General features: G+C 35.3%; 2 protein-coding genes across 2 annotated transcripts; one reads left to right on the plus strand and one right to left on the minus strand.

Annotated features, from left to right (window-relative positions):
• Positions 1-1,558: 1,558 nt before the first annotated feature.
• Positions 1,559-6,927, minus strand: hsd11b1la (hydroxysteroid (11-beta) dehydrogenase 1-like a). Its single transcript, XM_007243349.4, has 6 exons — positions 6,529-6,927; positions 4,453-4,583; positions 3,990-4,193; positions 3,690-3,783; positions 3,427-3,592; positions 1,559-1,929 (listed from the first exon to the last, which is right to left on the minus strand). The coding sequence occupies exons 1-6, from the start codon at positions 6,614-6,616 to the stop codon at positions 1,746-1,748; spliced, it is 867 nt and encodes a 288-aa protein (XP_007243411.3). The 5' UTR covers positions 6,617-6,927; the 3' UTR covers positions 1,559-1,745.
• A 1,884-nt stretch (positions 6,928-8,811) lies between these two features.
• micos13 (mitochondrial contact site and cristae organizing system subunit 13) lies at positions 8,812-13,654 on the plus strand. The gene is made up of 4 exons (XM_007234023.4): positions 8,812-9,019; positions 11,950-12,106; positions 12,307-12,358; positions 13,127-13,654. The coding sequence occupies exons 1-4, from the start codon at positions 8,991-8,993 to the stop codon at positions 13,222-13,224; spliced, it is 336 nt and encodes a 111-aa protein (XP_007234085.3). The 5' UTR covers positions 8,812-8,990; the 3' UTR covers positions 13,225-13,654.
• The last annotated feature ends 181 nt before the right edge of the window (positions 13,655-13,835 follow it).

Genomic DNA, 13,835 nt, shown 5'->3' on the forward strand with positions numbered 1-13,835 from the left:
TGAGATAAGATTCTGCCAACACCTTTTGATGTTTCAAAGCTATGCAACGCCTTTCCATAGTACTGTATATTCCTAGTTTAAAAACTAACCGCCTTTAATTATGTGAGTGTAAATATATGAATGTGTTCGAAACAGGTCTATAAACTAGAAGGTGTTTTTTTTTTTTAAATGGTACAAAGTACAGAAATTATTGACCTTGCCAATCAATGAGGACAACACACTATGAGATGTGCTTTCCCTTGGTTGCATTATCTAATCAGAGAGAACACAGATAATTCTGTGATAATCTTGTGGTGAGTTACATCAGCCATCTTCAGTAACCTCAGCCCATCAATATTTTACAATCGCTATTCACACGTCAGAGATGACACGTGTAAAACAGATGTTTTAAGAGGTGTAATAAGACAAACTGCACACAGGTGTTGTTCCAATCACAGCTTGAAAATCAATTTATTGCCAGAGATCTTGGAATGTCACAACAGTTTGTTTGTAATGCTGTAGAATGCATGCATGACTTATTAAACAGTTTAAGAACGCCTAGATGCCCTTGATGCCCCTCTTCCTATGTAAAAAGCATTACGCGCTTTAAAAGCCTGCACAGTGGTGCTTGTGTCCCGAGTATAAGTGTGAGTATACCAATGTTTGACTCAGTACATTAGTGCATACACATTAAAAGACACGTAGACTTATGCATGTACAATTACACAATTAAAACATTTAACACTCACAAAATGTGTTACAAAATGTCCATGTGGATCTTTAAAGGCCCCTTTTATATATATAATTAAACACATCATTCTTATATAATTATACCGTAATCTATTTGTAAACTATAAACTATAAAGTCTATAGTCCATTAAAACATTAAAATCATGATTCCAAATAAAGAGCTCTAGTAGCTCTAGTTTGTGTGATAGGCACAGTACATTAATATTCACCTACATTAATAATTATATGTTTCTTTGAATTTTAAATCTTTTTGACCACAAAAGCACTGCAAAAGGTTGGCAATCCCTGAGTGAAACTGTACTAGTTATGTTGTATTTGTAATAAATCACACAGCCGGTATGTGGTTTAGTAAAACTAAAGATGTTCATGCTATACAAAACATAAGCAATTGTCCAAAGTAATTTGGAACATACAAAAAAAGGAAATAAAAACTATAGTGCAGCGGATACCTAGTTGGTCAGTGTTCTTTTCTTCAGTTTATTTTCTTAAACACATTGATTAAAAAGCTGGTAAAAGTATAGTAAACCAGCATGGGTAGACTCTGTAAACATTTAAGCTAAAAACAACGCTACACCCCCTTTTATACACTAAAGCTTGTTATACAGTGTTCTCAACTACATTGATTTGATGTTTATGGCCATCTATTTATATAGATTAAATTGGTCACAGACCAGTATTTATTAGCATCATTAGTGCTTTAGCTGCTGTTTTAAACTAAAGCTAAGAAGTTTAGATGTAAAATTTTGACATCTTTGACAATATGAATCGTGATTGAAAATCTGATTGTCTTAATTATATTAATTTCTTTTTTTTGTCCTAACATACTCATCATACTGATCAGATAAAGGTTCAGTATTTGATATTTTGCCTTCGACCTTCAATCAAAAGTTTTAAGTTGTTATTTAATGTGTTTTAAGTCTTATTTAATGATTCTAAAAAAGTGGTTCCTTGATGGCTTTGATAAAAAGAGCACTTTTGGTCCCCTACATTTTCAGTTAGAAACATTTACCTTTAGCTCATGGCTTGTAATTGTAAATGCCACGAATTACCATATCCCTGTGGGTAGGGAACCAGTCTCTGAAGAGCATGCCAAAGTAGACGTATGAGGGGTAGGTTGATTCACTCTGCCGCAGTGCTCCAGTCTTGATGATATTCCATGCAGCCTCATGCGCTGGATAAGGAGCCATATCTATATAGCCTCTGAGGTTACAAGCAGAAGACAAAGAAACACATTGTTTATCACCACTCACTAGTGTTAAACCACAAGCAACACCCACAGAGATGTTTGGTCTTACGGTGGGCAATCTTAAAGAAGTTGCTGCTGATAATCACTCTAATACAGATGCAAAAGAGACTTTGCCCCATCTCTTACAAACAAAACTAAAACCCTGAAATGATATGAACTGAATAGGATATGCACTATGGAGTGTGTAGTAGGCTTTTATCTTTGCATGGGGAAGATAACAAGCTCTTTTTTTCTTAAGGTTTACAACTGTGCAATTTCTAGCCCCAGTGAAACACTTAGTGCCCTGAGTGTCCTATATACTTGTAAGCCTCACCCATTCTCTCCATGGCTTTAACTCATTATTATTTTGTTAGTCAACAAATTTGATGATATTTTTTTCGAAAAGTCGATTAAGTCAACACTTATTTCTGCCATGCCCTTTAAAATAAATGCTCTCTTGGACATGTTAAATGTGCAGATTTTTATTGAGTAATTATTTAATCTATTGTGTTTGGGCACACTTGGAGACACAAGTTCAGTGTGAACTGTGTAAGCCCATTAACACTCTACCATTGCTTTTCTGTCTCCAGCACTTTGTTTACTCTGGTGCTGTTAATGAATAATTAGTCAATACTGAAATTTGGAGTCAACAATTTTTTACTATCACCATTTTTTACTATGCTCACAAATTGTTGCAGCCTTATTTCATAGGTCCTTTAAATAAAGTAGTGGATCCTTATCTATTAGACATTAAAACTAATGAACAGAGAGAAAGCTGAAGCTGAGAAACTATTATACCATTGACCCTAAGAGAAAACAGAGATTTAAACATGAAAATTCTAGTGAATTCTGGTGCACAATGAAGATAAAATACAAGCACAATTGGTGTTGAATTATTATGCAAATGTATTATTATGCTAATTTTATGCATATATGCAAATCCAGGTCATGTCCAAAGATCTACTTTTGAGACCCCACGTCTGTTATAAATGAGGTCAGTCTGGAAACATTACCCATCATTTGTGCTCTACTAGCTTGGTAATAGAATTCACTGCTTGGACCCCACATACTGCCAAATGTGATGTATTTTTTGTAATACATTACTGCAGTTAAAAATGTAATTGTTTTTGTTTGTTTGCTGTTTTAGCTGATAAACTGGCCAGATTGGCTGGTTATATATTTTGCTTCCTAGCTGTAAATAGATGTAATTTTTAATTCCTTTTAGAATTGCCCATGGCATGTCTTAAAGAATATGTTTTTCTCATGTTCTAAGTGCTTTTGTCTGAACTAGGGATGGCCGGTGTGACCAAAATGTATATACATTTTTTTCTCAAGATTCTGATGATTTCATGGTTTATCACTGTATTATTATTATAATTTGTCTACTTGATTTTTTATAGAAAAAACACATTCAAAATGCAGTGTAGTCTACTACTACTTTCAATCTCTGTCTGGGGTTAAATATTACTCACTTAACTTTCTCGATGGCGGATTCCGTGTCGATAAGTCCCAGGATGCAGATACTGATGGACACGTTACTCTGCTTCATCACCAGCTCATGCTCCAAACTCCCAAAGAAGCCATTCAGGGCAAACTTGGTCGCAATGTATGGCAGAGCATATGGTGAACACATTTTTCCTGTGGATGTGGAGCATAGCCTTTCAGCATTCACACTTCACACACAACTTCAGAACTACTAATGGTTTATGTTATAGGTTTAAGTTTTGTTGCTCACCAAGCATGGAAGAGACCACCACTACAGACCCTTTACTCTTCTCAAGGGCTGGTAAAGCCTTCACTGTCATTTGCAAGTAACTGTAGAAATTTACCTTCAGAGAGTACAGGGAAAGAAGAAGAAAAAAATATGGGTTTAGACACAGTAATTAGAGACACTATATACTTATCATTCAATATTGCATTTACTGTATTTATCATCATTTTAATTAATATGAGTTTTCTTTTTAACTGACTGACTGTATAATTAACTGTTATTTGCAAGACCCATTCTTTCTTTTCTTGCACTGTTCTAATGTACCTGCATTAGCCATCGAATATGATCCATATCACCATCCCACATCCGATATGGACTGGGCCCGATGTGGTTGAGCACTAAATAATCCAGTCCTCCCAGCTTTTTTTCTGCAAACTCCACCACCCGGTCAACATCAGTGGGATTGGCCATGTCTGCTGCAATGTACAGAGCTTTCTGAGCCCCCAGATCCTCACACTTCTTCACCACCTGCAGTCACAGCAAAGAACAATCTAAAACACTTACAGTAATCGTGACAAGGTATGTAAGCAACAGTATACAAGATATAGGGAGTGTTTAGATTAATGGTATTATGCACAAATATCAGTAAGGTTCATAAAAATACTATCTCTACACTAATTAAGAGGTTGTAATCACTTATAATGTTGGAATTACAATCTAGGGTTGCGGATTTGATTGTGATTACTCCATATGTGGATGTGCAGGAATTATATTAACGCCCACTAACCTCTTTTAAAACATTTTCTCTTCTCGCTGTGATGACAATTTGAGCACCCAAACGGGCATAGTGATATGCAATCTGCTCCCCGATGCCAGTGCTTGCACCAGTCACCAACACTTTAGCACCTTTTAGTGATTCTGGGTAAAAGAAGCAGGTAATAAATGAAGTATAACTGTCATACTTTTTCATAAGATAACATTTTTTGCCTTTTTTTCTGTGGTCCATTAATACATTTGTGGCACCCCCATTTTGGAAAGGCGGATTTAACTTAGCTATATTTACCAGCCACATTAAAAACAGCTTACAGTACATGATATATTATTTATAATAAAACAATCCTGTTTAAATCAGTTTAACACATTTTTCTGATGATAGAAACGCAAACAAATCACAAATGTACTCCCATCCATCACAGAAGTTTAGGGAGTCTCCGAGTTTTATTTGGGGCTCCTCAACAGTACTTTATTTTGCTCTATATAGTTCACTATTAAACACCCATAATGCATCATTAAATGTTGTGTACAGACGATGTTAGCTTGAATTTTCAGCGTATACCATAATGCAGTGCGGTGGTGTTGTGTCCTCGGAGGGGCACAAATAGGATAGTTTGTTGTTTGGTCTTTCCTTAACCAGTTCACTATATAACAAATGCTACATAGTAAATAGTGAATTATTTAAAGAGTGAACCATTCTGAACACTATAGTGAGAACAGCTATAGTGAGAGAGTAAAAGAGAGAGTGAAAAATAGAGCATCCTGATTGGCCTCTTTCTTATCCGTAGTTCACCAATGAGGTTTCTGTATGGGTGGGACCTGCAGTGCCAGAGAGAGACTCACACACAGTGGCATACAGATTAAACACAGTGTCCATTAAACACAAAAACATTAAAACAAATTTCACCTCACATACTTCTACAGTCTTTTTTGCTAAATGGGCTGAAATAAAGATAGAAAAAATTACTTTAACAAGGGTTCACTCCTTCATTAACACTGCTAACATAAGAAAAACTATAATATAATATATAATATAATATAATAAAAACACAATAATATTGCCAACATTTTTAAACAATATTATACCCTAAAATATTGTGTCATATCACCCACCCCTAATTATCACATCAGGGTACTACTTTTTTGCTGTTTTTAGCAAAAGAAAATTTACACTGTTCTCATTTTCAATTATATATCTACTTGTATATATACTAGAGACAGATCATATCTGTCCAGTATCATTTATTTTACTTGGATATATGGAGATATTTGGAGTGCATTATTAGTATTGAGACATTCTGGATCATTGACTTCTGTTAAAAATCTGATAAAATTATTGTATTTTTTAATATCTCAGTTAGGGGTGTGCCATATCATACCGTATGCAATAATACAATTTAATTTTCATTTTGTTGCAGTAGTGTATTCTTGAAATATTTTTTTTTTACTCAGTGTTTTGTCATATCGCTAGGAGTACCGTTGTCGCAAAAATACCATGAAATGGTAATTTAAAAAAATTAAAAATTAAGAGAGCACATCACTTTCTGAATCAGTTTCTCTGATTTTGCTATTTACAGGTATATGTTTGAGTAAAATGAACATTGTTGTTTTACTTTATTTGAACTACGGACATTTCTCCAAAATTCCAAATGAAAATATTGTAATTTAGATAATTTATTCGCAAAAAATGGGAAATAACAAAACATACATTCAGTTTTAGTTTTAGAAGTATCTAAATTCATCTGAAAATATTTGGATAGGTGGAATAGGTGGAATAACCCTGTTTTTCAATCACAGTTTTCATGCATCTTAGCATGTTCTCCTCCACCAGTCTTACACACTGTTTTTGGCTAACTTTATGACACTCCTGTTGCAAAAATTCAAGCAGTTCTTCTTGATTATATTCCTGAGGTTTTAATTTGGTAAAATCACACACACACATATATATATAGATATATTTATATATGGAGTATCGTTATCCCAAAAATACCATGAAATATCGTGATATTATTTTACGGGCATATCGCCCACCCCTAGCAACATATTAAGTTACATTTATATTATATATATTAAACTAAACCAAACCCACCTGGATTAAAAGTCGGGCCACTCCACAGGTACCCAATCACAGCAGCGCTGACAGTCCCAAACAGGAATAATTTAACGGAAAACTTCATTCTGTAAAGCTGTGGGAATCCCGCGCAGCTCCTGACAGACTGATAGATCTCAGAGTTCAAGAATACGATTCTGTTTCTCTACAGAAACCTAAAACACACTCCGTCCAGTCGCTCACTAAAGTGTAACAGCTTAACCTAAAGAAGTTTAGTGTGGCTTTCCGCGGATTTACTGAAACAGGCGAAGTCTTTAACTGCACTAAATTCCTCAAACTGAGTCCATACGCAGCCCCTTTATAATACTGTGGTCAAGCCAGCCCCCACTTCAAAACGCTTGGTCAAACTAGCCCCCACGCTGTTTCTTAGAGCGCGCATACACTGAACATTGCGTCAAGCGTGAGAAGGAACACATTTCAAAATAAAAGTCCCCCCTTATTACGTGAGTGACACATACAAGTAGTGTGCTATCAGGACTATATGGAATTGACCTGTGATATCAGACAGATTTTTTTTTAATAACAGTCCAAACATTGTGTAAAATTACATAAATGTTACAATTTAACGGGCCTTTATTTTGAAATTACACATCAAAATGTTCTGTTATTAAGTGAGTGACACATACAAGTAGTGTACTATCAGGACTATATGAAATTGACCTGTGATATCAGACAGAATCCGTTTAATAACAGTCTAAACATTGTGTTGAAATAAAATATTGTTATAATTTAACGGGCCTTTATTTTGAAATGACACATCAAAATGTTGTGATTTTAAGTGAGTGAAACAGACAAGTGGTGTACTATCAGGACTATATGATATTGACCTGTGATATCAGACAGAATCGTTTTAATAACAGTCTAAACATTGTGTTGAAATAAAATATTGTAATAATTTAAAGGGCCTTTATTTTGAAATGACACATCAAAATGTTCTGATTTTAAGTGAGTGACACATAGAAGTATTATTATTATTAGTAGTAGTAGTATTAGTATTAGTATTATTAGTATTATTATTATTATTTAATTAACATAATTGTTATAATTTGCAGGGCTTTTATTTTGTGTACTACCAGGACTACATGAAATTGACATGTGATATCAGACATAACATGTGATATCATGTGGATTCCTTTTAATACCCTCCCTAGTACACTTAAAAGGGAACTAGCTACTGGGGTGATGGGACGGAACCTTCTGAGTTGTTCAATTTAAAAAACGTCAATTAATGTAATGTTAATTACATTAAATTAATGAAATAATCCAATGTATACTCATGTGAGAAGTTCTGGACACCCAGTACACTCAATTCTTGTATATATTTTTCCATGTATTATTTTGTATTAGCGACATTTATTTTGCTTTCTGAGCAGAACAAGGGCTTCATAATAAAAGTTTAACACAAAATTATATTCATTAGCAAGAAGCTGTAAAATAAGTTTGTTAAAATGTTCAGAAATCAGTTTTCTGCAACAAATCATCATTATAACAGTCGAATACATCAGATACTTACGCTATCAACAATAAAATCAAATTTAAAAAGAGACCATTGTCTACACCAAGTAGTCGGTACAGACAATGGTAATGTACATATCTGTGTGGCTATGTGGATAAACATATGTCCTTTTACTAAAGAAAAAAACATTTTGTGCATTTAATTTAATAATAATAATAATAATTATTATTATTATTATTATTATTATTTATTTTTTCTTCTTCTTCTTCTTCTTCTTCTTCTTCTTCTTCTTATTATTATTATTATTATTATTATTATTAAAAATGAAAATGAAGGAAAATAACCACCACTGCTTTAGCATTATTCCCCCAAAAAGTGATCTAATGTTCTAATGATGTTTTGTTGTTAATATTGTAGTACGTTGAGAATAACCCTGGCTTTTTCATGTATCTTGGCATGTTCTCCTCCACCACTCTTACACGCTGCTTTTGGATAACCTTGTGCCAACTCCTGATGCAAAAATTCAAGCAGTTCATCTTGGTTAGTTGACTTGTAATCATCCATCTTCCTCTTGACTATATTAGAGAGGTTTTCAATTTGGTAAAATCAAAACTCATAATTTTAAGTGTTCTCTTATTTTTTCCAGCGCTGTAACGTTAAATGTATATATATATATAAGGATACGGCCATCTACATCCACAATATAAACTAAAAACCTTTGTAGCTGCGTTCAGCAGCGTTTTATCTTCCACAGTAACATTGTGCAGCGAGTGGCTCCGAGTGAACGCTGCACTGGGATTCAAACGTTCACAGTAAACTTTATTCACAGCTCGTCGGAAGGCGCCGCTGTCCTTGTGGATGTTGTTAGCTGTCAAACTAGCTAGCTAGCAGCTGAAGTGCGGAGAATAAGCGGGTCTTCTCGGTCTGTGAAGTGAAGATCTGCTCGTTTGTGATTTAGCTAGTTAGCAGTCCTGCGTGTGACTCCATGGCGGCCAAGATTTTACCCGTATTGAAGTGAGTTAACCCAACCTACTGCCTTCACTGAGGAGAACGACACACAGGGCAACCGAGAGGAACAAGCCAAACCTAACTAGTGGCTGGCTAACTATCTAAGTTATCTAATTTACGTTAGTCTCTATTTTGGAAGAAGAAGGATGTTGTTATAGCTGTGTTTTAAGCTTGGTTTTATTTGTTGAGGAAAGCCACAGTCTGATATGAAGAGCCTTTAGCATGGCAGGCTAATGGCAGGCAGGGCTCAGAGCTGTGCTGGCCTTGTTATGAAGGTCTGGGTTATCAGATTAGTCAGGAGGAGAGAGAAGCCAAGGTTAGATTTATTTCTGTCCCTGACTTCATACACCTGATTCAGAGACACTAGAACAATGAATACCTAGAATAAAAAGACTAACAGATGAGTGCAGTGGCTGTGCTGTGGATTAAAGCGTTTGTACTGCGTACATGCAGTGTCTGTAGGCTTAAATTGCCGTTGCTGTGGATTAAAAGTTGAACTTTCATTTTTTTGCTATCAGAGAAAGGGGAGATTAGAGGTTGGTTTGGGCATAAGTAATTGGGAGTAAAGAAAGGTGCAAAGGAATCAACCAAGGGCGTAGGAGCGGGCTTGATATTGGGGGGGACACATTTGCCAATATGAACCCAAGCCCACCCAATAGTTTCCTAGAACAACATTTGTGGAAATTACTTTTAATTAAAAGTAAAATATTATTATAAGGTGATTTTACAACCTAAACATGTTACTCCACTTTACAGCTACTGTTGTTACAAAAATTATGCAAGCAATGTCTGAGTTATCACCTAATATTTAAAATAATATAACAGATTATTATTATTATTATTATTATTATTATTATTATGTATTGGCAATGTCAATTCTGTTGTATATTTACATTTTCTCCTGCACTTTTATTTTTTTCTACTGAGAGCTCTTCTGAAGATGGTGTCCTTTTATGTAAAAGAATGTTACTTTACGTTTCATAGAGACTTTTATAAACGTCAGGATATGTGGTCTTACTGTGAAATACAAATGAACAGAAGTCACGTTACAGCAGTGTTTCTCAACCCTGTTCTTATATATTCTACTGCATATTAAAACTGTTCTGCATATTCTAGAGCTTCCTCTGGTGGATATACATGATTAATTTAGGCTCCATAGGGGGCTAAAGGATTTTAACAGGTAAACTCAGTAAATGACTGTTAGCTGATCAGCTGGATCAGGTGGAAAACACTAGTTTAGGGCAGTGATCGGGGTTAAGTAACTGCTTTAAACTACCAACTTAAAGTACTGTACGAAATTCTGGCGATCATCTACATCCAGCTTCTAGATAACTAGTTAGTTAAATCAATTTTCGTTCATTATAGCTCACAGTAAGTCCTGTAATCCTAAATGAATAAACAGTTTGAAAATTAAAGTGATTAGCTGATCAGGTACAGGGAAACATTACATATATATTTTATTTTTTTCCTTTAACCCTGACTCCCAATCTAGCTAATTCCAAAGATAAGCTTACACACTAACACAGCTGCAGTTTATTAATCACAGTGGGTTTAATCTGTGGACTGATTCAGAGACGTGTCTTTTTAACCAGCTATCAGAAACATATCATCACAGTTGAAGTGGTTAGCCTATCGTTACCTTTCTTTTAGAAAAATCTCCGTATATCCAGATCTGTTTTAAAATCAGCTGAAGCTGCTGCGTCCCGATCCCGCTGCTAAATCTCACAGCGAGGGGGCGGGGCTTCCCCAACAGCAAACTGCCTCTGCTCCGCGCGCCGCAAAACCAGCAAGCTGATTGGCTGTTTCTACTGAGAGGCGTGACTTAATACCTGAACCGGCTCCGTGATTGGTCCGGTCTGTCTCCTCATTAATAGTACAGCTGACCTGAGCGAACTGATATCATTTTTGGGGGGGACAAATCCACCTGTTTCTAATATTGGGTGGGACATGTCCCACCCATCCCCCCCGGTTCCTACGCCTATGGAATCAACAATTAACAAGGTTCTGGTTAAAATGAAGTGACCTGAAATACTATGCTATGTACAAAATAACTATATACAAGCAAAAGTGCAAAGTACTGAAGCGGGTGTGCACTTTTGCCCCACTTTAATTCTGAATGGAAAAAAATTGCATAGTGTATCAGGGCTCCAGACTAACCTTTGGCACAATTGTCCCAGAACTGCCCAAAGATTTTGGTCAGACTTACCAAACCTGTAAACAGACTAAATGCTAAGAAATAGAAAAACTCCCAGTCATATTTCAACCAGCAGTCGATCTCACCATAAACGACTTATAACCGCTTTTTTATTCCCCGTCCCAAAAGAGCTTTAATCCCACCCCCTGTGCTATTTTTTAATAGTCCCCAGGATGGCAGGGTGGTATGGGTGGGCAATATGGCCTTAAAATAATAGCACAATATTTCATGGTATTTTCACAATGACGATACTCTTGGTGATAAGACAAAACACTGAATTAAAAACATTGTTTCAAGAATACACTACTGAAACAAAATAAAAATTACATTTTAATATTTAATATTTTAAAACAGGGTGAATTTTTCTTTAGCTAAAAACAGCAAAAAAGTAACTGCAATGCGATATGGCACACACCTACAGGAGGGTGTTAGTCTGTAGCCATGGTTTATGCGAGACCGTGTCTTTAAAAAAAAAAAAAGCTGTATACATGCCCACATCGCACAGGTCTTGGCAGCAGTCTGGAGTTGGAACCATGTCAGTATTTTAAAAACTACGGGAAGAGTTATGCAACAAACATTTGGCAGTATAAAAATAACATGAAAGAATGAAGTAAATTGGAAAACAATATTTTTATTTGTTAAAAATCAGTTTAAAAAAAATATAGCTAGATGGTTAACGCACTGATCCAGTATGACTTGAGGAGTTCGATATCAAATGTGTCATTTTCCATTTGTCTTGCAGGCTTGCCACCAAGGTGGGCATTGCTGGAGGAGCTGTATATGTGGCTTATGACTCTGGACTTCTTGGAGGCAGTGATGAGGGATCTGTAGCTCTGAGCAAAGCTAAAGCTGCAATTCCCCCTGCAGTGGACGAATGGACGAAGTACTTCGGATTTGAAGTAAAGTCTATTTGTAATTAATGTGATAAACCTAGAATGTCAGTAATGAATTTAGAATGTAAGCATATTGTGGCTCCTATTTTGAAATTAAAGGAATGTCTGGTCAGTTAAGACTGTATATGGGATGTTCTAATTTCTTTGAAGTGAAGTGGGTGTTTTCAAAATTAAATGTTTACAATATGCTTTGTTTTCTGTTTCAGCTTCCTGCTGCACCCAAAATTGAGTTCTCCCCAGTTGATGCGTGGAACTCAGGTAATGCTCTGCCAGGATTTGTGATAACTTTAAAATCAATATTCCCAAACAGTTATTGGGAAAACCATTATTTGTATAAACCAGTGGCTTTTAAACTGGTCTTTTGGTCCCTTAGTCAGTCAACATAAGCAAAATTGTCTGTCTGGTAAATGCAGGATTGTGAATCAATAATAAAATATACTCTATTAAATTAAGTAAACCTTCTTACTACTGCCACTTTTAGAAAGGATGCTCATATTTGTGGCAAACATTTGTTCTATAAACCACAAATATAGCACACAAAATATACTATATGTATTTCACACAAACAAACTTCTTGGCACACTGGTATTTGCATTCTTTACAACAGGTGATGCAAGTCTAATGTTTATACACACTTGTTACCATTCTCAAATCTTTGAGGACCTGTGTGGAAGGGCATATTATGGTGTTTATAGGTTCTCAATCCATGTGTGCCAAGCAAATGACAATCGTCTTCAAGGAGACATTTTTGGGCATGTTTTTAAAAAAAAAATTTAGGTTGACAATAACATACATCCAGTGTTTGTTAATTAAGCTAGCAGAGCCTCTCGGATCTAAACTGGAAGCACATCAGATACGAAAGATATATTGACTGATTGATTACATCTGGGGTTTATAAAAAAAAATTCCTTTTTTTTAAGCGAATTGTTCCTTTACATACACGTTAAACTGTTCCATATTTATAAGGAAACATAAGTGGCATATGTTGTGGTAATACTGTATATCTATTTTTTTTCTCCCATACAGGAGTGCAGAAGTCCATCCATGCTCTGTCAGTCGCTCCGACTGCAGTGTGCGACTACACAAGCCAAGGCTTCCAATACCTGAAAGACCTGACCAAATGAACTGATATCATAACACGCTGGCAACTACAGTTACAATTTCAGTGGCTAAACTTAAGATCAGGTGTTTCCTAGTTCACTTTGAATGGATATACTTTCCCACGAGTCAAGGATCCCACACTGAATCACTGCATTCAATGGAGAGATTCTCTTTAAGACACATTTGAGTGTTCTGCAAGTATGTTTTTTTTTCACAGTCTGCCTTTGTGTTACAAGTGTACAGAAAAGGAAGATGCCTGTTTTAAAGGTATACCATGTCCAGTAAAAATAAATACATTGATAACAACAAAGGTATGCAAAATTTTATAAGGTGGATTGTCATTGTATTTATATAATAATTGTTTTCTCCATTTTTTTTCTCATGTTCTTTATTAAAATATCCCAATTTAATTATTCTCGGATCAGTGCAAATAAATAATGTGTTCAGCAAGTACCATGTGTTTATTCATATTTAAGATATATCAAAACTCTACTGTCCCAAAAATTTATGGACACCCCTTCTTTTGTATTTCTTATTAGTAAATTCAGTTACTTACATCCAACCTGATTAATCTCTAAAGAAAAAAGTAAGGGTATAATTTAAGTCATATTTTAATTTTTACTTTGGTATGAGT

Source organism: Astyanax mexicanus, chromosome 16 (assembly GCF_023375975.1).
Source record: "Astyanax mexicanus isolate ESR-SI-001 chromosome 16, AstMex3_surface, whole genome shotgun sequence".
In the NCBI taxonomy this organism is placed as follows: Eukaryota; Metazoa; Chordata; class Actinopteri; order Characiformes; family Acestrorhamphidae; genus Astyanax; species Astyanax mexicanus.

Excerpts from the sequence above, each read along its gene's own strand:
- hsd11b1la (XM_007243349.4), bottom strand. The coding sequence starts at position 6,616 with ATGAAGTTTTCCGTTAAATTATTCCTGTTTGGGACTGTCAGCGCTGCT. Across the intron at positions 4,194-4,452 it reads GAGAAAATGTTTTAAAAGAG|GTGGTGAAGAAGTGTGAGGA; the intron begins GTTAGTGGGCGT and ends CTGTGACTGCAG. Across the intron at positions 3,784-3,989 it reads ATATTCGATGGCTAATGCAG|GTAAATTTCTACAGTTACTT; the intron begins GTACATTAGAAC and ends TACTCTCTGAAG.
- micos13 (XM_007234023.4), top strand. The coding sequence starts at position 8,991 with ATGGCGGCCAAGATTTTACCCGTATTGAA. Across the intron at positions 9,020-11,949 it reads AAGATTTTACCCGTATTGAA|GCTTGCCACCAAGGTGGGCA; the intron begins GTGAGTTAACCC and ends TTTGTCTTGCAG. Across the intron at positions 12,359-13,126 it reads AGTTGATGCGTGGAACTCAG|GAGTGCAGAAGTCCATCCAT; the intron begins GTAATGCTCTGC and ends TCTCCCATACAG.